This window comes from Lissotriton helveticus, chromosome 3_1, assembly GCF_964261635.1.
Source record: "Lissotriton helveticus chromosome 3_1, aLisHel1.1, whole genome shotgun sequence".
Classification (NCBI taxonomy): domain Eukaryota; kingdom Metazoa; phylum Chordata; class Amphibia; order Caudata; family Salamandridae; genus Lissotriton; species Lissotriton helveticus.
Window position 1 is genome coordinate 36,494,877 of NC_136061.1, and position 24,373 is coordinate 36,519,249.

The 24,373-nt window shown below is 46.8% G+C and overlaps 1 protein-coding gene across 4 annotated transcripts in view; it reads left to right on the top strand.

Moving 5' to 3' along the window:
* SPEG (striated muscle enriched protein kinase) overlaps positions 1-24,373 on the top strand; it is a 1,484,310-nt gene that overhangs the window by 1,452,710 nt on the left and 7,227 nt on the right. For all 4 annotated transcript variants that reach the window (XM_078679189.1, XM_078679190.1, XM_078679187.1 and 1 more), the window contains exons 39-40: positions 6,888-6,963; positions 17,432-17,581. In XM_078679189.1, coding sequence (XP_078535315.1) covers positions 6,888-6,963; positions 17,432-17,581 — 226 coding nt within the window. The remainder of the gene's footprint in view (positions 1-6,887; positions 6,964-17,431; positions 17,582-24,373) is intronic.

Here is a 24,373-nt window from a genome sequence, read left to right on the forward strand (position 1 = left end):
GCGGAGAGAGCGGGGAGCCTTATAGGCTAGGACCATGTCCTCAAGGATAGGTGGCCCTTTCCCCTGTAGAAGTGTGTGGGCTATACAAAGCGCCTTAAATGTAACCCTCTCTCTAACAGGGAGCCAATGTAGCGCCTTTAATGCGGGGCGAGCCGACTGGCGCCTGGGAACGTCCATCAAAAGCCTGGCGGCCGCATTCTGCACTTGCTGCAGTTTGTTAAGTGTACCTTCCGGGGCACCCAGAAATAGAGCATTGCTAAAATCCAACCGCGAGATGATAAGCCCCTGAATGAGTAACCTCCTAGAGGCTGCTGGCAGGAGAGGTAGGATCTTCCGGGCTGAGCGGAGCAGGCCGAAACACACGCCTGAGATCTTTTTCGCGTGTGTTTTAAAGGAAAGGTCCTGCTCAAGCCACACCCCGAGGCTCTTAATCTCCTGCTTAGGGGTGGGCACCGGTCCCAACCAACTGGGCCAGCTGCTAGGAGATAGAGAAGGTGAAGAATTCCCCAGCAGCATCAGTTCCGTCTTAGAGCCGTTGAGCTTAAGGGCTGAGCTACACATCCATGTAAAGATCTTCTCCAGGCATGTGTGCAACCGGTCGGGATGATGGGTCGATTGTGGGAGGCCTACTACCAGCTGGGTATCATCAGCGTAGCTGATGATCTTAATACCCAGGGGCAGTACCACCCTCTCCAGGGGTGCCATGTAGGTGTTAAATAAAGTAGGGCTCAGCGACGAGCCCTGTGGCACACCGCACTGGAGAGGTACTGAGGATGATTTCTCAGGGCCTTCCCACACCTCAAATGAGCGGCCTTCCAAAAAGGAGACGAACCACTTGAGGGCCACCCCGGAGACCCCCACCCTTGACAGCCGTCGGAGAAGCACCTGATGGTCTACGGTGTCAAAGGCATCACTGAGGTCCAGGAGGATCACTGCCACTGATCCCCCTGAATCCAAAATGCTCCTTGCACTCTCCACGACTGCCAGCAGGGCGGTGTCGGTCCCCTGACCGGGACGGAACCCAGTTTGAGAATTGCCCAAAAGGGCGTTGGACTCCAAGAAGCGCGAAAGGCGGCTATTCACTAGCTTCTCGTCCACCTTACTGATGCCGGGAAGCAGGGATATAGGCCTAAAATTGGCAAGGTCGGCTGGATCCAGGTTAGGCTTCTTTAAAAGAGCCTTCACAACCGCACCTTTCCAACTAGGGGGTACTGCTCCTTGGGCAAAAGACAGATTTATGAGATCCGTCACAGGCCCGCCGATGGTATGGGCCACCTGCTTCAGATATTTCATGGGGGCAGGATCTTTCGGAGAGCCACTTTTCATAGATGTTAAAACTGTGAGGACTTCTTCCACAGTAACCGGACCAAGGGAGTCCAACTCCGCCGGTCGCACCCTAGATTGAAACCCTGAGCTATCACTCGAGGAGATAGGGAAGCAAGGATGTTATCGATTTTAGTTTTAAAGAAAGTGGCCAACTCTGAGCATTTCTCACGTGGGTCCTCGTGAGTGACCTGAGGTTCGGGAGCTTTCAAAAGTTCTTTAATGACCCTAAACGACTCCTTCGAGGAGTTGGCCGCAGAGCCAATTCTCTCCGTAAAGAATCCAGTTTTAGCTACCCGAATAGCAGACTTGTAGGTACTAAGAGCCGCCCGGTATTCTCTACGGCTCGTTTCGCTCCAATCTCTCCTCCAGGACCGCTCCAGCCTCTTGCAGCCCTTCCTTAGCGTTCTCAATTCAGGTGTATACCAGGGTGCAGACCCTACTCTCTTCCCCTTAGTAAGTTTTTTTTTTTTGGGAAGGAGAGCGTCCAATGAGTTGGTAAGCCAGGCGTTAAGGTTATCATCCGCCACCCACGGATTCGGCCCAGGAGGAGGTCGTGTCGCCTCCAAATGTGCCACCCATGTGTTCACTGGGAGCCTAGACCAGGCTCTATCCAAGACGAAAGCCCTGGGGGCCGGGGCAGCTGGGGTGTCAAACTGCCACTGGGCAGGCACCATAAAGTGGTCTGTCCAGGGTAGAGCCAACGATGGAAATGCTCTAAGGCCCCCCGAGTTGGAAAATATGGGGTCCAGCAAGTGGCCTTTGTCATGAGTAGCGCCCGAATTGGCCAGGTGAATCCCAAACACTTTGAGATCACCTAGCAAATCCACTCCCAGGGGATTAAAAGGGTCGTCCAGGTGAATGTTAAAATCGCCTAACATAACGAAATTGCCCGTGGAAGAGGCAAGAAGAGCAGTAGTTTCCAAGAGAGAATTGAGAGAATTTCCCAAAGCACCCGGAGGGCGATAGATAAGCAGACCCGCCAAGGATGCAGTATGGGATAGGCGAAGGGAGAACTGATAGCTCTCACAATCGCTCACACCTCCCTCCTGGACCTTGCAAACTAATGAATCCCTATAGAGGAACATGAGGTGCCTGTCATGTTGTGCATTGAAATGCAGGGGGGTACCATAGGTACCCCCCATGTGCACCCCCCACCCCCACGGAGTCCCTGGGGGCCCGCAACGGGCCCCTGCAGGGGGACTCCGCATGTCTTTCCGTGGCGGCATTGCCGCCACGGAAAGGCATTCCCAAATGCATATCCTAATATGGCTGGCGGTGTCTAATAGACACCGCCACCATATAAACCCTTTTCCGCCCCGGCCGCAAGCCGACCGGGGCGGAAAAGCGCCGGACGGTCTTTCCGTCCGCCGCGGCCAACCATGCTATGATAATATGGCGGGGGTGTTTTTAGTCAGGATGGCGGGTGGATTGCCCCCGCCAGGCCGGCGGTGGCAACCGCCTGCCTGGCGGGGGCAATCCCCCCGCCATCCTAATGGACCCCTGAGTGATGGAAGCCTCCGGCTCTCTTGAGGTGCACACTGAGTGATGGATGACTCCGGCTCTCTTGAGGTGCACACTGAGTGATGGAAGCCTCAGGTTCTCTTGAGGTGCACACTGAGTGATGGAATACTCCGGCTCTCTTGAGGTGCACACTGAGTGATGCAAGCCTCCGGCTCTCTTGAGGTGCACACTGAGTGATGGATGACTCCGGCTCTCTTGAGGTGCACACTGAGTGATGGAAGCCTCCGGCTCTCTTGAGGTACACACTGAGTGATGGAAGCCTCCGGCTCTCTTGAGGTGCACACTGAGTGATGGAAGCCTCCTGCTCTCTTGGGGTGCACACTGAGTGGTGGAAGCCTCCGGCTCTCTTGAGGTGCACACTGAGTGATGGATGACTCCGGCTCTCTTGAGGTGCACACTGAGTGATGGATGACTCCGGCTCTCTTGAGGTGCCACTTAGTGATGGAAGCCTCCGGCTCTTTTGAGGTGCACACTGAGTGATGGAAGCCTCGGGCTCTCTTGAGGTGCACACTGAGTGATGGATGACTCCGGCTCTCTTGAGGTGCACACTGAGTGATGGATGACTCCGGCTCCTTTGAGGTGCACACTGAGTGATGGATGACTCCGGCTCTCTTGAGGTGCACACTGAGTGATGGAAACCTCCGGCTCCCTTGAGGTGCACACTGAGTGATGGATGACTCCGGCTCCCTTGAGGTGCACACTGAGTGATGGAAGCCTCCGGCTCTCTTGAGGTGCACACTGAGTGATGGATGACCCCGGCTCTCTTGAGGTGCACACTGAGTGATGGAAGCCTCCGGCTCTCTTGAGGTGCACACTGAGTGATGGCAGCCTCCGGCTCTCTTGAGGTGCACACTGAGTGATGGAAGCCTCCGGCTCTCTTGAGGTGCACACTGAGTGATGGATGACTCCGGCTCCTTTGAGGTGCACACTGAGTGATGGATGACTCCGGCTCTCTTGAGGTGCACACTGAGTGATGGAAACCTCCGGCTCCCTTGAGGTGCACACTGAGTGATGGATGACTCCGGCTCCCTTGAGGTGCACACTGAGTGATGGAAGCCTCCGGCTCTCTTGAGGTGCACACTGAGTGATGGATGACTCCGGCTCTCTTGAGGTGCACACTGAGTGAAGGAAGCCTCCGGCTCTCTTGAGGTGCACACTGAGTGATGGAAGCCTCCGGCTCTCTTGAGGTGCACACTGAGTGATGGCAGCCTCCAGCTCTCTCGAGGTGCACACTGAGTGATGGAAGCCTCCGGCTCTCTTGAGGTGCACACTGAGTGATGGATGACTCCAGCTCTCTTGAGGTGCACACTGAGTGATGGATGACTCCGGCTCTCTTGAGGTGCACACTGAGTGATGGATGCCTCCGGCTCTCTTGAGGTGCACACTGAGTGATGGATGCCTCCGGCTCTCTTGAGGTGCACACTGAGTGATGGAATCCTCCGGCTCCCTTGAGGTGCACACTGAGTGATGGATGACTCCGGCTCCCTTGAGGTGCACACTGAGTGATGGAAGCCTCCGGCTCTCTTGAGGTGCACACTGAGTGATGGAAGCCTCCGGCTCTCTTGAGGTGCACACTGAGTGATGGATGACTCCGGCTCTCTTGAGGTGCACACTGAGTGATGGAAGCCTCCGGCTCTCTTGAGGTGCACACTGAGTGATGGATGACTCCGGCTCTCTTGAGGTGCACACTGAGTGATGGAAGCCTCCGGCTCTCTTGAGGTGCACACTGAGTGATGGCAGCCTCTGGCTCTCTCGAGGTGCACACTGAGTGATGGAAGCCTCTTTCTCTCTTGAAGCCACAGTGTACATTGAGCACGGCTAATGCACTTGTGACCTGACAGGCACCTTTCCCTTCATGTTTTCTCTCCAGCTACAACAGGGTTTTTAGGCTTTCTTTCCTTATAGGACACATTTCCATTTTACATGATGCACAGTGGTTTAGATTTTTATTGGTAATTATATTATTATAGCTCTGTATGCAGAGACAATGCACTTTACGTTCTCCGGCCATAGACAAATGTAGGTGTCACCAGACTGTTCAACTTTGAGGTAACTACCTCCAACTTCAGAAAAAATGTATGAAGAAATGTTCCGGTGTCCCTGCGCTCAGGCAGGGTTATGCTACGTTCATGACTTTGGTGAGAATGCTTGCGATGAAAAACTAGGATTATATGTGAATAACAAAATTCCTCAAAGACAGAGGTGCATATCAGCAACGAGAGGATGAAAAATTATCGCTGCTTTAGCGTCCGTTTTCGGACGAAAAGCGGCGATAATTTTATCGCCTTATCAGCAAGGTCACGCTATCGCATGAAACCTTGCGTTATCAGCATTTCCCCTAACGTCCAGCTTTGCATCTCTAAAGAGATGCAAAGTGGGCGTTCCTCCCCAGGATAACGGAAGAAATGTCGCTAAGCGACATTTCTCCTATTATCAAGCCTCATGCAAAGCAGCATAGCGACAAGAAAAGTAGCGATGACCTCTGTTATGGCTACTTTCCTTACGCCTGCTTTGAAACTGACTTAGCCATGATATCCTGGATATCATGCCTAAGTATGTGAGCCCCTATCAACAAGCTATTGCCAAATGTTGTGTGATTATCGCTGGATTTCCAGCGATAATCGCACAGTTGCAGATAAGCGTTGCTGATAGCATGCTATCTCCGCGATAAAATTCAGAGTTGGCCGGCGATAAGTATCCTCACGCTAAGAGCGCTGAGCGACAATGATCGCCGGCCCTTGCTGATATGCTCGGACGTCACTTTGTGAATGAAACCCTTGATTTATTCCAAAGGTGCACAATGATTTTCTCCTCAATAAGGCACTAATTCTTCGAGAATGCAATGGCAGAAGTGGAAAGCGTGCTGAACCTAATGGTTAAACATTGATGTCTTAGATGTTATAGTGGAAAAAACAAAGGACTTCCACAAAACTGGCCAGTTGTTTCTCACCATCAGACCTCCACAAAGATGTCAGCCATTACCCAAACAAGGGATGATCAGATGGAAAGCAGTGTCACTTAATTACTGCCACTTGAAAACATGCTAATTGCTTTAAAGGGCTATAACAGCGCAGTCGGAGAGGAAAATCCCATCTTCAACAGCCCTTTTCTCAAGAGTTCCAACAGTGGGCACATGCACCTTTACCCAGCATTACTTCCTGGTAGTGGAGACAGGAGTGTGACGGGTTTTCAATAGTGTTAGCCTTTGTTTTCTGTTAGTCCACTCCACCATCATCTTTGTGTTGCTATTGTGAGTAACTGCTTGTTGTTCTAATTCAAACATGTCACTCTATGCAAGATCCAATACTGGAGAAGAAAAAAGGTTCGTTATCTGCAACTACAGTTCTCCAGCATTGGTATCTTATTAGATGTGGATGCGAGGTGCCCTCCTCCTCAATAGAATTGCACAATCCGTTTATACTCCTTCCACATTGTTGTCTGAGCTCTTGCCTCATTGGTTGATATTTGGGTCTCTTTCAACGAGGTGGTTGTGCTACTAAAGTGATAGTGTTTCAGGCATTTTAGGCTGTGTTTACATTACAATTCTATTTTGAATTTACCATGGCACTCCCAGCTCAACAACAGGGAGTGCTTTAAGGATGTGAATCTACGAAATATACCAATGCCGGAAAACTACTGTTAGAGGTAATTAACTTTTTTGTTACATCACTTCATTCTTTCGATCTGTAATTCTCAAGTAGGAAATATTGTAAAATATTTGTGGTGGAATTTTAAAGCTGTCTACAAGTCTTTATTCTTCATTAGAATGTATTACAATGGTCCAAAACATTGTCTGTTGTTTCTTTCAGTCTTTATATATTCGGTGTCTTCATGCATCTATGTTCTGCCTTCTATTGAGCTTGGAGTAATGATGGTGATTGTTTGAGTGTTCTCCTGCTTGCCTTGTGGATGGTACTGGAGATTGCAACCTGGAGAGTGGCGAACAGCAAAGAACATGCATTGCCAGCAGGAGGCAGAGGAGAGCTGCTTCTGCCCCTCTTTGACTTTAACATACATTTGTTTTCTCATTTTCTCTCCAGCTCCAGAAATGGTGAAGGCTGACCCAGTGGGCTCTGCGGCAGATATCTGGGGCGTGGGAGTTATCACATATATCATGTAAGTATTCCAACACAGCAATGTAGGCATCTAGAAATGTTGTATACCTTGAAGATGCCACACCTGGCCTGCATAGTACCTCTGATTACAGTGTCTTTCTTAATGGTGTAAGTGTTATAATGAACCCTGGCTGCTTAGAGTTGCTCATCTATATTATTATTGTTATAATTGCTATGAATAAAACATTACATTGTGTAATATGAATCCTGCTTTAATGTTTAAAAAACGATAGCTATGCTTAGTAAAAATCATCCTTTGGCCCCATTTTGAGTTGCCTGGAGAGGTATCTATAGGGCGTCTTTCCTTGTGTTCCTCTGGCCATATATTGAGTCTTCAAACTCCAGACTGGATAAACATAGGCCCATAAATATGAGAGCCACCTGCAGCACTACAGGGCTGCAGGCAGCAGCTGTGCCTGATCCCCGCCCACACGCCTGCATAGGAGCATGGGAGATTAGACGCAGCTCGCGCAGGCTGAAGTAAATCCTGCCTCCTGCACGCTCCCGCCCCTTCCTCCTGCACACTCCCGCCCCTGCATCCTGCACGCTCCCGCCCCTTCCTCCTGCACGCTCCCGCCCCTGCCTCCTGCACGCATTCACCTCCTACACGCTCCCGCCCCTTCCTCCTGCCCCTTCCTCCTGTACACTCCAGCCCCTGCCTCCTACAAGCTCCCGCCCCTCCCTCCTGCACGCTCCCGCCCCTGCCTCCTGCACGCTCCAGGCCCTACCTCCTTAATGCTCCCGCCTCTCCCACCTGCACGCTCCAGGCCCTACCTCCTGCACTCTCCCGCACCTCCCTCCTGCACGCTCCTGCTCTTCCTCCTGCATGCTCCCGCCCCTCCCTCCTACACGCTCCCGCCCCTTCCTCCTGCACACTCCCGCCCCTGCATCCTGCACGCTCCCGCCCCTTCCTCCTGTACGCTCCCGCCCCTGCCTCCTGCACGCATTCACCTCCTACACGCTCCCGCCCCTTCCTCCCGCCCCTCCCTCCTGCACGCTCCCGCCCCTGCCTCCTGCACGCTCCAGGCCCTACCTCCTTAATGCTCCCGCCTCTCCCACCTGCACGCTCCAGGCCCTACCTCCTGCACTCTCCCGCACCTCCCTCCTGCACGCTCCTGCTCTCCCTCCTGCATGCTCCCGCCCCTCCCTCCTACACGCTCCAGGCCCTACCTCCTGCACTCTCCCACACCTCCCTCCTGCACGCTCCCGCTCTCCCTCCTGCACTCTCCCGCACCTCCCTCCTGCACGCTCCCGCTCTCCCTCCTGCACGCTCCCGCCCCTGCCTCCTGCACGCATTCACCTCCCACACGCTCCCGCCCCTTCCTCCTGCCCCTTCCTCCTGTACACTCCAGCCCCTGCCTCCTGCAAGCTCCCGCCCCTCCCTCCTGCACGCTCCCGCCCCTGCCTCCTGCACGCTCCAGGCCCTACCTCCTTAATGCTCCCGCCTCTCCCACCTGCACGCTCCAGGCCCTACCTCCTGCACTCTCCCGCACCTCCCTCCTGCACGCTCCTGCTCTTCCTCCTGCATGCTCCCGCCCCTCCCACCTACACGCTCCAGGCCCTACCTCCTGCACTCTCCCGCACCTCCCTCCTGCACGCTCCCGCTCTCCCTCCTGCACTCTCCCGCACCTCCCTCCTGCACGCTCCCGCTCTCCCTCCTCCACGCTCCCGCTCTCCCTCCTGCACTCTCCCGCACCTCCCTCCTGCATGCTCCCGCTCTCCCTCCTCCACGCTCCCGCTCTCCCTCCTGCACGCTCCCGCCCCTTCCGCCTGCACATTCCCACCCCTACCTCCTGCATGCTACCGCCCCTGCCTCCTGCACGCACCCTCCCGTGCCTCCTGCATGCTCCCGCCCCATCTTCCTGCAAGCTCCCGCCCCTTCTTCTCACCCATTGGCAACAGTTATAAAAAAAAACACCTGCAGCATTTCCCGCCTGCTTCAATCTGATTATAACTAGCCCGGTGAGTAAACCCTGTATATCAACCGCTCAATATCGATCGGACACAATCAAGGACGAAATATCGATAAAGAAATATCGACAGGTAAGTAAGCCTAGATGTCTGAACCAGAATATCGGAAAAAAATTCCGTCCCACAGAAATATAGGGGTATATTTACTCGCTTTTATTGCCATGTTTGACGCTAAATCTTTTTTTACTAATTTACTTTCCAGCTTTAAACTTGTTTGGCGCTAGAAAATCACTCTAAGGTAGCGTATAGGCGTACCAAGGGTGGTGCATGGGCATTCCCATGCAACCACCCAAGGTTTTGGATGCAAAACCCTATTTATTTAAAAAAGTGAACAGGGTTTTGCTGCAAAAACCAGCACCCATTTCTGATTGACGATATCACAGAGATTCACTTTTATTTCTCCTTTCTTTTCTGACTTTGCATGTGTGCTGCACTGTGCACACAAGTAGGGAAAGTTTAAAACATAGTATTTTGTACTGAAAGGGTACCCTTCAAGTACCAAACCTATGCTAGACTCACAGAGACACCTGTGCACTATGGTGCAAAGGTGTGACTGTGGAGCACGGCTGCACATTTCGGTGCCAACGCTACAGGGTGGAGAGCAGAGTGTAATATATCTGTAACTATGGCGCTCCCATGCTCTCTCCTCGCGCAGCAATTGCAGGTGCTGAACTGCGCGACAATCTGTTAAATCGAGCCCATAGTTTCCTAAATATGTTTTACAAAAATACTACCCCATTGGAGTTAATAATGGAAAATCTACACCCAATGATGTGATATTTTTCTCAATAAGACTAAATATAGAATACTTCAGTCAACTGACATATTTGCTAAAGATCTTCTAACAAAAAACCTAGAATTTCACCTCTTAACCCCCAACCCCACAAGACAAAGTTAAGCCTCATTTGATCGCTGGGTAGCTGAGACCTGCGAACGACTTTGGTTTTCACACCATCAAAAAATATGCCCCTCTTTAAGGCCTGCAGCTCCTGTGTAATAACAACGATTCATACTACCAACACCCTATGCTAAATTATCTTACTGCCTTTACAAGTTGAAATATTCTGCTAAGAAAATGCATTATTTGCAAGACTATCTGGCACATGCATCAAGGTAGGCTTTTGCGATTCCTTTATTGCGATTATTAAGGAATCGCAAAAACCTATGCATGTAGGAAGTGCTACACCGCTGTTTTCATTGTACCTGCACCTGCTGCTATCTGATTGGTTGTCCAGATAGAAAACTTGCCCCATGGAATCTTTGTAGACCGTTTTTGCATCTGTGTTAGAATAAAGGCCATGGTTGTCGAATGGGCTGAGCGGGGTATATCAGATCTTCGAAGGGGGAAATCAGGGTGCATCCCAAAAGAGTTGAAAGGCCTTATATTTGCCTAAATTCGCATCCAAAGTTGGTAAACCCAAATTCAGTACAGGAGAAAAAATAAACAGGTGGGAAAACGATATAAAAACTCGCGTTATTAACGATTCCAAGAGGCCTGTGATGTGCGTTTTGTGTTTGCAATCGGTTTCTAGTGCAGCTCACTCTGGAGCAATATTGAGCAGGTGTCGCTGTAGGCCACCACTTGCACCCAGACCCTGCTATGCCATGGGTAAACCTGGTATTGGGGAGGGGTAGTGGGTGCAGGGCATTGTCAAGGGACTTGTCCGGCATTCAGCACAGGGCCGAAGGTCATGTGCAGCAAACAGCAGGCATAGGTGGCGGCAACGGTCCATGCATTCTGTGCACAGCCTACAGCCATGCACTGCAGATTATGGGTGAACTGAGACAAGAGGCAGGGCATGCCAAGAGGCTGCAACTTTCATTGTGGGTGGAGGGAGGGGAAGGGTTAAATAACCCAGTGCCTGGAACCCACTGTAAGCACCTGGCAATCAACTTTAACTTTCATTTTCGACATAAACTTCAAAATTGCTCCAGAAGATACTTTGGTTCCTTCTCTTTTATCAGATGTTTATCAGTTGTGATCACTCCCTTTCCTGGACCAAAGATATTCAATACAATGTTTTGGCTTGTCTTTATCTAAAGGTGTGTGCCAGCAAAAGCCAGTCTTCATATTCGTCATATACTTTCTCAACAATTGGCTTAGATTTTGTAAACTCCTCATGATTGTAAGAATTCTATAATGTCATAAAGCTCTCTCTGATTAATACTTTCAACAGCAAATTCCTTGCTTGACTGGATCTAGAAAATTCAAAAAGCAGTGCTCCTTTACGTCCATCGCTAGCATCCTGTCGATTCTGTTATATTAGGCTCCTGAAGTGACAAGCAGAGCCACATATAAGCGATGCCCCTGCATTCTGAGACCAGTTCCTTTCTTTCCACTCCTTCAGTAGCAGATCTCGAGCTCTGCTCCTTCTTCAAGAGCTCTGCTCCTTTTTCACATTCGCAAAGTATTACATCTGACTGATGGGTCCTTCAGATTGTCCAATGGGGCTACGTTCTGCCATTATTTCCGACCCATCACAACTGCCACATACATCTGAACAGCTTTCTGAGGACCATCTGTCCATTTTGCCTCAGGAGGTGCAGACACTTTTGGCCTAAGGAGCCATAGAGAGGGTACCGGCCTCAGACATAGGGACTACTGGATATTGTTGCTACTTCCTTGTGATGAAGAACAGAGGCCTTCACCCTTTTAGGAGCTTGACCCTCTCAATGCCTTCCTGCATAAGAAGAAATTCATACTGGCTCACATTCCCACTTTCTAGCCTGGATCCCGGAGACAAGATGACGGCTTTGGACCTGCTGTATGCCTATTTTCATACTTCTCTCCTGTAGGCCCACAGGTGCTACTTGCGGTTCAAGGTGGGCCCCAAGCACTTCCAGTTTGCAGGGCTCCTTTTTGGGCTTGCTAGTGTCCCTCAGGTTTTCACAAAGGTGATGATGCTAGTCACCGCCCATCTCCAGAGGTAGGGGTACTAGTCTTATGCTACTGCTGTGACTTACTGTGATGGTGTGCTCTCCACAGTCAGTCGAGGATCAACCCTAGATGATGGCAAACCTCTTGACATTGTTGGGGTTCTCATTTAACCTGCTGACGTCACACCTGAAACAATGAGTCCAGGACATCCGGACAGTGATTCCAATGTTTTAGCCTCAATCCTGGGTCTCAGTGAGGTTGGCTCTGAGTCTCTTGATCTGCTGGCCTCTTGCCAGATAGCACATGCAAGCTATGCAGTGGGATCTGAAATCTCATTGGGCCAAGCACCAGGGAACCTATCAGACACCATCCAGGCGTCAAAGGACACTGCAAAAGATATGCAGTGGTGGCTACTCAACCTCTCTCTGTACCCCAGCTAGAGCGGACCGCGGTGATGGACGCATCACTGTTGGCTTGGGGAGAGCATCTGGGAGAGGCGCAGATCAGAGGACTCTAGCCTCTGATAAAGAACCACATCAAATTGCTGGAGTTGTCGTCAATGCACTTGCCGTTGACTGATTTCCTGCCCACCATCAAGTTGATAATTCTAGGTAACAAGGATACTCAAGAGTCGTCAGGGACCTTGGATAACGCTATATTTGACACAAAGGCCAATAGATATATGATATCTACAATATAATTTCTCAACCAAATGATTATTTATTTATATCATAAAAAAAAGTCAATTAGCGCAGTGGCTGTAGGTGATTAACATTCTCTGTGCTCTCATATGTGTGATACAAACACGTGAAAATAGGTAAACATTCCCTGGATTCTCTCAGTCCCTATTTAAAAAATGTCCAGAAGTCTCTGAAGGCCATTCTTTCCTCCTTTTGATCTCTCTCTCAGGTTAGATTTCGAGGATCCCTCTTTCAAACTTCACCTACAATCGCAAACCCTATTCACATTGTCTATGAATGAGCCGTGTTGATCTTTTTTTTAGATGCACACTTTGATCACTATTTTCACACGTGTGTATGTGTCTCACATATGAGAGGACTGAGCACATTTATCACCTTCTCCCACTGCCCTGGTGATGATGGTTTTAAAACTGCTTTGAATTATATTAATAAATAACAATTTGGTTGAGAAATTGTAGGGGCTATTGTCTTAAAATACACCATCAAGAGGCTGGTCCTGGTTTTCACCTGAAACATCACTGCCGCGTAGTGCTGCATCAAGCAGGGCAGGGTGGGGCCCTTGGGCTGTGCCAGGGGGCTCTATGACTCTGAAACTGGTTAAATCGTGAGGGCACTTTCCTAGTTTTACACCACCTGGTACAATCTTTACACGCCAGTATGGACAAACGCAGCCACCACTGCCTAGCGTATCATAAATGGCAGTTACACTGCAGGTGGCACAGGGCATCTCCAAGCAATGGGGAGAACTGTGGCTTGATCTTTTTGCCACCAAGAGAATCCACGCTGTCCACATTTCTCCATATAGAGTGGAGCACGGGACTCCTGTACGCCTTTCTGCCACTACCTCCCTGCGTTGAGTCCTTAAGAAGATCCTTCACCACACAGTAGTTATAAGATAGCCTCATGGATTTAATCCAATCTCCTGATCCCAAAAAATCTTGCTGCTAGGCTGTTAGCTTCAGCCACTGTTAGAGGAAACTTTTTTACGAAGGCATGCCATCACACCCATTTCATCGAACCAGACCATCACCACTTGCCTAGCATTTACAAGTCTTAGAGAAGGAGCAGACGAAGGGACTCCCAAGCAGTGTTTGCAAATCCATTAAGCACAAAAAGACTAGGGAAAGAGTGCCGCGCCCAGTTGAAAAAAGGACGCCTCTACAGCTGCAAGATTTTCTCAGTTCCGATGAACGTAGTACCAGGGGTGATCAAAAGCAAACATTGCTTCTTTCTGTAGGGTCAGCTGAAAATTCTGCCGAAAGTGAGCCCTGAGCAAATACGGTCTAGAGCTTACAATGCAATATACACTTTCATCAAAGACGTCTGACCGATGTCTTGGCTAATGTTACCTGTAATGATAATGAGGAAGTGGTAGAGTCACCTGGTCTGTTAAATCCATCAATATTATCTAATTTTCCCCATAAGAGTGCAGGGTTGGAATAAGAGGTAAAACTAGCAATATTTTCAGTTCAACAGATAGTTCTACAGAAGCCCCGATTGATAACTTCTGTTCTCTATGTATTTTAGATAAATTAGAAAACTAAGAACAAAATCCAGCAGCTACAAGTAAGAACCTCTATTCGTTTCCGTATTCAGTGACAATTCTTGTTCAGTCTCCTTACAATCGAAGGCACCCGAAGAAGTCTATGAGGAATTATTTGATGACCCTTGAGTTTCACACTGGTGCTCCCACAGAAAGAAAGCATAGTTTATCGCTTTCAGGCTTAGCATTAGGTGAACTCTCAACTCAGATGAGATCAGGAGGTGGTAAGGGAGAAAAGGACGCTAAATGAAGGGCTTTCAGTACCCTAGCAAGGAAATCTGGGGCAGTCAGAATCAATCTAATCCCTACCTATTAGAGAGACAGGCAATGGATTTGTAAGGTTCAGGGTAAGATGGTGCTCCAGCCTCTGAGCAGGGCTCTCAGGGTATATCCCTACAACTGATCTCTACAGTATGCAGTAAGAGAGAGTCTCGTCGCTCCGGAATCATATACTAAGTGAGCTAAAGGGAGTAAAGCTGCTCAAGAGAAACGAATCGCCTCCTTAGATCCAAGCATTGATGTCAGCGATATGAAGCAGGAGGGTCTTTTGATCAGAATTGATGAACTGGAATAGCCAAATTGTAGACTTTAACCAGAACTCAGGCTGACAAACCTCAAAGCTGGCTAGAGGCTTTACAAATGAAGCATCTAATCCTTTAAAATAGGCTGTGCGATTGTAATTCAAGCCTGGTTGGAGTTCAATAATATTGAGAAGCCATAGAGAAAGATGACGATGAGAGGTCCTTGAGAGAGGACTCATTCTTAATAACATTTTGTGTGATTTTCGGCGGGGTGATCTCAGAAAAAGCATGACATATTGTGTGCTAGTCACTCCCCCAAAATCTAATGCCATCCTCATAGCAATCCTTGTACATTTTTCAGGCTATCACTTTAAAGAAGCCCAGAGGCAATCAAAACAAAGTTGTTTAGAGTGAACAACTACTTCTTAAGTCACAAAGCATTCAGATGCAGCTGGCAGTTGAAACAGATTCTTTCTTAATTTCAGCAACTCAGGGTTCAAGCAAATGTAGTCCAACACTCAAAACGGAAAATTCTCCATTCCAGTAAACCTCGCATATTTTCAGATTTGGAGGTTAGACAGATATTCAGCCTAAGAATCTAACGGGACTCGTGTACAAAAATGAACTCAGTGAAGGAGGTCACAATTGCTCACCATCATTTACTGAATCGTTTTGATTTTGAAAACTAACCTATGTACATATAGGTCAGTTTACATAACACAGTAGTGTAGTGGGTTGCAAATCAACCTACCTCATCCATATTCATGAGGTAGGTTGCAAATTGTGACCCACTACAATTGGCCACAATCCCAGGGATGGTGGCCTGCTGGGGCCAGCAGACCCCCATAACTTGATTGCTTTTAAATAAAGCAATATTTTGTATTTTTAAATACAGCGCAGAATGCGGTTAAAAAAAATGAAGATTTGCACAAACATTTTTTAGGAGTAGGTGGGGGTCCCATGGACTAAACGCTTCTGTGAACATTCACAAAGCGGAAGGAGTCCTATCAGGACCCTTTCCCTTTTACAAATGGGTTGCCACCTCCTTTGAGGTGGTGATCAAATATTCATGTTTTTCGGCTGGATTTGTGCTACAAAACATTCATACATACCAATGTGAATCAGTATTTGGAAGGCACACCCTGAACACACCCCTTCCAAATACTGATTTCTTATTGTTTCCTAAAACCAATGATTGAGGAAACCTTTCCCGAATCGTTAATTGGGTTTAGTCCATTTCATTAAGTATTTTTAGCAGTGACAAGCCCTGAGATTTACCGAATCAGAGAGTTTTTTCCCCGTTAAAACACTTTGTTCATGAGACTCTAGGTTTTATTTTTTCTTAAGAAATGCGGTACAAAGGGATAGCACTACTTGAAAGGTCTTTTTTTGTTCACTCCCAAGGAATGATACAATGCCACAGGAGAAAGCTCCATTTCCTTTCCCTTAGTTGCCATTATGTTCTTCTTTTCTTTTTCCTTCTTCTCTCTTGGCGAATAGGAAGCTTTCGCCTCCAATGGCGTAATTCCAACGTTTTGTTACTGTGTACGTGAGTTTAATGTGATTATTACTAAATTGTTTTCGAGGAATGTGAGTATACCTACATACATACACTAGATAAAACCTAATTTGTGTTTAAATAAAACATATGAGATGTGCAAATGAACATTGCTCCTTCTTCCTGTCATGTTGGAACGGGGCTCTCTGCAGCTCCTCGGCCCTCGGAAAGGGATGTAAAATATGAAGCAAAACAATGTGGGGTGGGCCGGGGACAGCCGGGAGAGTAGCGGGTAGAGGCAGACATGCAGGTGGCGAGCACACAGAGGGAGCGTTAAAGGACATAGAGAGAGTTCAGGCTGAGAGCCCCCAAACTAAGAAATTAAAATTAGAAAGCAGGAATCAAGGCCAATGTGTGCGTGGGCTACAAACTTCCATTAGTGAAATGCCATTGGTTGATATCAACACTGATGGACAATCCTGTCAGCCAATGCCTAAGCCATCTGAGCCACAGTAGTTATTGACGGGGGCTGTCCAAACGCCCCTCGCTGTATGTCTGTGTTTACATGCACACGTATGTGTATCATATACATTGTGTATGTGTTTTATGGGGAAACATCCTTAACAACGCGTCAGTACACCGCAATGCTGTTACATCGTGGTCGTTACAACGACCGCATGTAACATCGCTATGCCATTACAACGCAAGTCTTTACATCGACTTGCGCTAGATGGCGTGCTAACATTAAAAATAGTGTAGTTTACTATCCCAACACCTTCCCTACTGATAAGTGGACTGGAGTTGGAATAGTAAATTAAACTTTTCTAATGTTAGCACGCCACCTAGCGCAAGTCGATGTAAAGACTTGCGTTGTAAAGGCATAGCGTGGCAACATGCAGTCGTAACGACTGCGATTTAACAGCACGCGTTGTAATAACACGCGTTGTTACATCGTACATCCGTTTTATGTGGTGTGTGCTGACGTGCTCTCAACAGAAAGCTTAAGGTAGATGTATGAGAGACCTAAAAGGAAAGTGCGCCAGAATGCCGTAACCACACATCGATAGGGATAATCAGTGCTTATGCATTGACTAAAGATTCCCATGATGGAGGGATAGGATTGATGTGTCTCTTCATTGTTGGAACCTGAGTCCAATACCTTGTTCTCCTTATATTGTGTGATTATCAGGGTCACAGATCTATCTGCACACAAACCCACTAACTCTGCTTCCTGCCAGATTGTTGATCCCACTGCCTGACCCTTGCATGGCTGTCTGTTGATCCCACTGCCTGACCCTTGAATGGCTGTCTGTTGATCCGACTGCCTGACCCTTGAATGGCTGTCTTCTCTCCCTAGGCTCAGTGGACGGTCTCCCTTCTTTGAACCCGATCCCCTAGAAACGGAGAACAGGATCCAGGGCGGGCGCTTTGACATCTTCAAGCTCTACCCCAACGTCTCCCAGAGTGCCTCACTTTTCATCCGCAAGATCCTATCCATCTACCCCTGGTGAGTATGTGCAAGGTTTTTTCATTCTTTGAATTTAAAAGCGCTTTCAGCGCTAGACCGGTATTTTAGAAATACACATTTTACAATCAAAATGGAAGTCTAGTCCCAGTCAGTAATGAAAAATGACTGCCAAAGAGCAACATCCATTATTCAAATAATGTGAACTAGTAAGGAGAGACCCTTACATGCATTCACACACACAAAGACTTCTTGGTTCAGATTTAGTATGATTTTGGCCCTTTGTGATGCTTAACCAACGCAAAATCCATTTTGGCATTTATTATCCCATGCACATTTTTGCGTGGCTTTGTGTGATTTAATAAATATAAAGTGCTGCCTTGCATTACCTTGCATCTGGTAGGTGTTACATGGATGGAACATGGCATTCCTGTGCATCCATCAATGTGTTTTGGCGCAAACCCAGATTTACAAAAACTTGTAAACCTGGGTGTGCGCCATTAGAGGGCGCCCACCTAACAGAGACGTAACAAGGAGAAATATCTTAGGGCCTGTTTCACTGAACTAACTTAAGACAAAATCCTAAACTTACTACCATTTTGATATTCACAGAAGGCACTTACTCATTTTGGTATTCACAGAAGGCACTCACTCATTTCGGTATTCACAGAAGGCACTTACTCATTTTGGTTTTCACAGAAGGCACTCACTCATTTCGGTATTCACAGAAGGCACTTATTCATTTTGGTATTAACAGAAGGCACTTACTCATTTTGGTATTCACAGAAGGCACTCACTCATTTCGGTATTCACAGAAGGCACTTACTCATTTTGGTATTCACAGAAGGCACTTACTCATTTTGGTATTCACAGAAGGCACTTACTCATTTTGGTATTCACAGAAGGCACTCACTCATTTCGGTATTCACAGAAGGCACTCACTTATTTTGGTATTCACAGAAAGCACTTACTCATTTTGGTATTCACAGAAAGTACTTACTCATTTCGGTATTCACAGAAGGCACTTACTCATTTTGGTATTCACAGAAGGCACTTACTCATTTTGGTATTCACAGAAGGCACTCGCTCATTTCGGTATTCACAGAAGGCACTTACTCATTTCGGTATTCACAGAAGGCACTTACTCATTTCGGTATTCACAGAAGGCACTTACTCATTTTGGTATTCACAGAAGGCACTTACTCATTTTGGTATTCACAGAAGGCACTCGCTCATTTCGGTATTCACAGAAGGCACTTACTCATTTCGGTATTCACAGAAGACACTTACTCATTTTGTTATTCACAGAAGGCACTTACTCATTTTGGTATTCATAGAAGGCACTTACTCATTTAGGTATTCACAGAAGGCACTTACTCATTTCGGTATTCACAGAAGTTAGGGGTCCTAACTTTAGGACTCCTAAATGCCTTCTGTGAATACCGAAAGTCTTAAAATTAGTATTTTTCTCAGTTTAGGAGTAGTAAAGTCAGGAGTCCTAACTTCTGTGAATACCGAAATGAGTAAGTGCCTTCTGTGAATACCAAAATGAGTAAGTGCCTTCTGTGAATACCAAAATGAGTAAGTGCCTTCTGTGAATTCGAAAATGGTAGTAAGTTTAGGAGTTTGTCTTAAGTTAGTTTTGTGAATCGGGCCCTTAATTTCTCTTTGTTACTTCTTCTTTCCATGCGTTCTGCATCCTGCCGCAAACATGGAAAGAGGAACATGCCTGTAAGGATTGTTTTTGTGCAGGAACGAAGGCATCCTTGTAGCATGACGCAAGGGTGCCTGTGTTGGCACTAGGCAGCACACCGTGTGCCAGAACTAAGAGAGTGCAGAAGTGCGCCATGTCTTAGTAGGTGGAGCAGTTCTGCTCTCTCCCTTTCATGCAACGCAACACAGTAATTTGCCTGCATTGTGTGAAATATTAGTAAATCTGCCCCTTCTGTCCAAACCTTAATGGGAGTGAAGGTTTTCATGGAGCCATTGACAATAGAGTTCACTCTGGTTTTGGCGTGCTTCTTTCTAGCCATGTTTAAGAAGTTATCGAAGGTCCTACACAAAGACATCTGGTGGTATTTCATTGACTGCTTCCTAGGTCCTGGGGTGCTGGAAATGTCTCAGTGAGTGTAGGTCATGTTGATCGGAATAGGGTTTAAAGCAGAAGCAGTAAAACACGTTTCTATTGTTGGACGTTCTTTGTTTTCTTCTGGTTTCTATCTTAATACATAACCTCATTAGAATCAAGTTGTCTTGCTTTCTGCGTCCCCTGTGGAATCAGAAGGTGGATTCATCTAATGTCAGATGTTTTTTAAAAAAGAAAAAGCTTGAACTAATAGAGTTTGAAATATATGTGCACATGGTGCAGAATACTGACAGGAATTCCTAACTTGTGATCCTATTTAATATTCCTAAAAGCATATAGTTTTTTCCCAATGGTTTAAATGTGTGTTTGTGTATGTGTGTGTATGTGTATGTGTGTGTGTGTGTGTATGTGTGTGTGTGTGTGTGTTACCATCATTCACCACAGGCCCATCTGTAATGCAAGCATTCACCAATGAACCCTCTCCAGTGTGTGAAACTAAACATTGCCTGTCAGCAAAAACGTGGGCTGCCCGACATTGTACTTTATTTTCCTTCTTTATAAATGTCTTGTTAAACCTATATAACCAATAGTGTCAGTGTACTACAGAAGAAAACCGTTAGAATGCATGTTTATAATTTCCTTATATTGCATATAGAATTTGATTACAGTAATACGTATTGTTGCATAAAACACATTTTAAATATTAGAACATTATCCCCAACAACAACACACATTTCTCAAAGGCATATCTGCAGTTTCTGGCAGACAATATTAAACAGACGATGCTCAAATATGCTAAATCTATCTAAGGAGCACTAGAATGCATGAATAAATTATGCTGCATAAAAATACATAGTAACATTACACAGTTACCCATTACCTGAGATGTATTTTCTCTATGGCTGTCTCTTTCTCTGTATAGATAGCTAGATAGATACATCTTTGTTACCCATTTTCCTTTCATTGGACAAAATGCAGTAGTATAGAAACCCATATTTCACAGAAATATTTTAGAGTTCCCTTTGAAATAAGGATTTCATCATCATATTGACAGCCCCCCAAACCACTCTGTGGGCCTTTAACATTGTCAGGGCTAAAAGGAAACGTGACATTGAGGACCAAATAAAAAATAATTTCAACAGGTTGCCTAACTTTTATCCTTCAACAGCCTATAATAACAAGCTAGTGGCGACTTCTAGGGGATGGTGGCGGGGAGGGGCTGGGGAATGTCGGGTAAGTTAGGAAATGTAAAAAAAAGAAAACTTATCTGCTGGTCGTCTCCACCAGCCGCCACCTCTCCTCACAGGAACAAGGAACAGGAAGTACCCAGGCTTCCTAACTCCCCTGGCCAATCCTGATAGCAGCGTTGTGATTGGTCTCAGCGGCATGCTTCGGCGCTCAGAGAGGAAAAGGGAGCCTGGGCATGTTCTCCACACAGGCTGTAATGCAGCCTGGGTGCAGAACATGCAAAGTGCGCATGATTGTTTGGCCGGCCCGAGACGGCCGGCCAAACAGTCATTTGCACTTTAGGTGCAGCAGCAGCCACTCCTCCTTCCCGACCCCATGGGACTCCAGCCCCGCCCTAACCTGGTGGCAACTGGAATACAAAAAACTAAAATGATAACTTCTGTTATTGTTATTATCATTTTATTTTTTCATTTGCACTGTTTTAAAGCAGTGGGGGGCGGGGGGGTTGTTGCTCCTCCGCCTTAGCGTTGGAGCCACCATTGCAACAAGCTGCCTCACCTCTGAGTTAATGTTTCTAACAGAGATCATGGCAGACAATCCTAAAAAAGGACTTTTCCTGCCATGTGCACCCTGTGGGAAACTAAGGCAATTTTCCGAAGATCCCCACAAAGATCAAGTGTATTGCCTAAAACCCTCCCAAAAACCGGCGTGCAAAATCTCTCATACATTCTCTGCCAAGACACTTAAAGCCATGGCGGCTGCCTCTAAATGGGTGTGGTGGGGTGGGATGTCGAAGTGGCTGGTGAAAACAAAAAAATAAAAAAACGTACCTTCTCCACAGCCTCCGCACACCTCTACTCTATCTGCAGGCAGCACCAGAAGCACCCAGGCTTCCGGACTCTCCCAGCCAATCACGACGATGGCAGAGCAACATAGTGATTGGGCTGAGTGGCCTGTTCGGACTCTCAGGCAGTGCCTGGGGAGGGTTGGCACATTCTCCACAGGTCTGTGCAACACAGCCCAATGAAGAACATGCCATCATACGCACGTAGGGAGGAAGTGCAAACCCCCCTGCTCACTCTGCGGCGAGCCAGCCTCGCCCCGCCTGACCTGGCTGGAGAAAATAAAAATAAAATGATAACTTCTTGTTATTATCATTTTCTTGTTCTTTTGCACTGCTCAACGAACAGTGGGGCGACGCTCCTCCACCTTAGCAGAGGAGCCGCCACTGACTTAAAGAGAGAGAGCAACAATACTTTTATGGCTTAACCGAAACTAAACCAAGGACATTCCCTCTTCAGAAGAGGAACAGGATACTACAAAAAGGCTAAAAAAGAAGCCCATAATAGAGCCCATTCAAAAGAATATTCTCCTAAACCTTCATCTAAAGGTGAACATTCTTGTGAATCTGTGAGAAAAGACATAAGAGCACTGAGGTGTCATCTGCTAGACCTCAAACTTCTATATATAAAGTTTCAGAATACCTCAGTAAAAAGGTGTCACGTCTCCAGGTACTCACTCATAACGTTTAGCTCCATCCCTAAAGGTAACATCAAAGCATAAACCGGAGTCTAACATGCAGTGGAGAAAAACATTGTCCATGTCCCTGTTGTTTAAGAAAATGCAGACGAGGCACGAATCCATGTGTGCAAAAAGAGCAACAATGACAACAGCGTCTACAGTGTTCGCATTGACGGCAAGAGCATTATCGACAACAGCGTTGATGGGGGAACCATCGATGGAGAGATAGTTGATGACAAAAAGTCTGACGCATAAACAACTGTTGACTATGAACTCGTCAACAAGACTTTTAAAGGTTAATTATTTAAGATAAAGGAATTCTTGTTCAATTCATCTGGAACACACACAGCTCCGAAGTGTCATCTTATCCATATAGGCATTTCCTAGACTCTGGTGATGAGGGTCGTTTCAAGGCTGCTTATAGGCCAACGCAATTCAACTTCAAATTACAGGAAGATGAGGATGATGACAACTAATATATAGAAGGGGATTATTAATTCACCAACCAACCAGAATCTAAGCCAGGCATGCAAACGAAGGACATTATGAGTATGATCCTATAAAAGAAGGATACCACTATCATGATGAACCGATGATGCAGGTGCCCTCAACTCTGGTTAAAGACTTACACTTAATGGACTGTTATAAGTTATTCCCTGAACAACCTTAATCTTCATGGGTGCAGACCCTTAACTGTCCTCAGCACCCCATACATCAAAAACCATTCCATTGCCTATTAGTCCTAGGTTACCTATTAAACCTGTAGAACTTCCTTCTAAATGACCAATCATACTACTTACACATGACGACATGTAGTCTAATCACGACCAGAAAGAGAAATTCCGGATAAACTTCCAGTTGATAGTAGATCAGAATTTTATGACGACGAAGGTCCTTTATCTGCTCTGCCTACTCCACCTCTGGCTAACTCAAATAAAATAGGCTGATTTCATTCATTGCTCAAGAGAGAGCATAAAAAAGATTTGACCCGCTTTTGCCCGTAAAACCAACTGAATGTTTCTTGTATCGCTTCAAAGAACCAACTAAACTAAAAAATCTGTAAGATCTACTCGCTATTACCCTCTATGTCTAGGCAGAGAGTATAAAGTTTATAGCCCAGCACCAGCTTTAGCTATTATTCCCAGCCAGATGACTCTCCACCATGTCTCATAGTTCTTCAGGACCTGACTCTGGGTCATACAGACAGCCCAGAGAAGATCCAGGAATCCTTCTACCCCTTGGTCTGCAACTCCTGATAAGGATAAAGAAGGAAGAAGACTAGATAATGTTGGAAAACGTTTCTCAGCTGTGACGGCAACTCCATTCAGAGAATCTAATGCTCTCGCCATACTGTGAACGTATGACAAACAGATGTGGCCAGACTTGAGCTCTATTCTAGAACAACTTCCAAAAGATAAGAGAAAATAGGCTAAGGCTATTATCCAAGAGGGAGAAAGAGCATCCTCCATGATCATCAGTACAGCAATGGATATAGACTCTACTGAGCTTCTTGCAATTAGCATGAGCGGCAATTCTTGGGTGTCAGAGTTGGCTCAAAGCAACATCTTTTCACCCAGAAGTCCAGATGAACATTATTTGCATGGCTTATGGCGGAGATGCTTTGTTTGGAAAGCATGTTGGTGATTTATTTATTTATTTATTTATTTTATATTCTTATAAAGCGCCAGATTAGACTCCCGAAGGGGTATCTCCGCGCTATTGCTGTACCACAAGTTTGTGCTAGTTACGAGAGTGTGGTTAGTATAGGGTGCAGAAGCTGGGAAATAATTTATTTATCAGGATACAGATACGTTTTTAAATTCTTCCGGAAACTCAGATGGCTGGAAATTGATCTGAGTTCTGGAGGCAAAGAATTCCAGAGTGTTGGGCCGGCATAGGCTAGTGCACGGCCACCTTGTCTGGTCTTTTTTACTCTTGGTATCTGCAGGAGCTGCTGATGGCTGGAGCGCAGAAGTCTCCCCGGGATGTAGGGCTGAAAAATCTTAATCATGTATTTCGGGCCCTCCCCTGTCATGCTC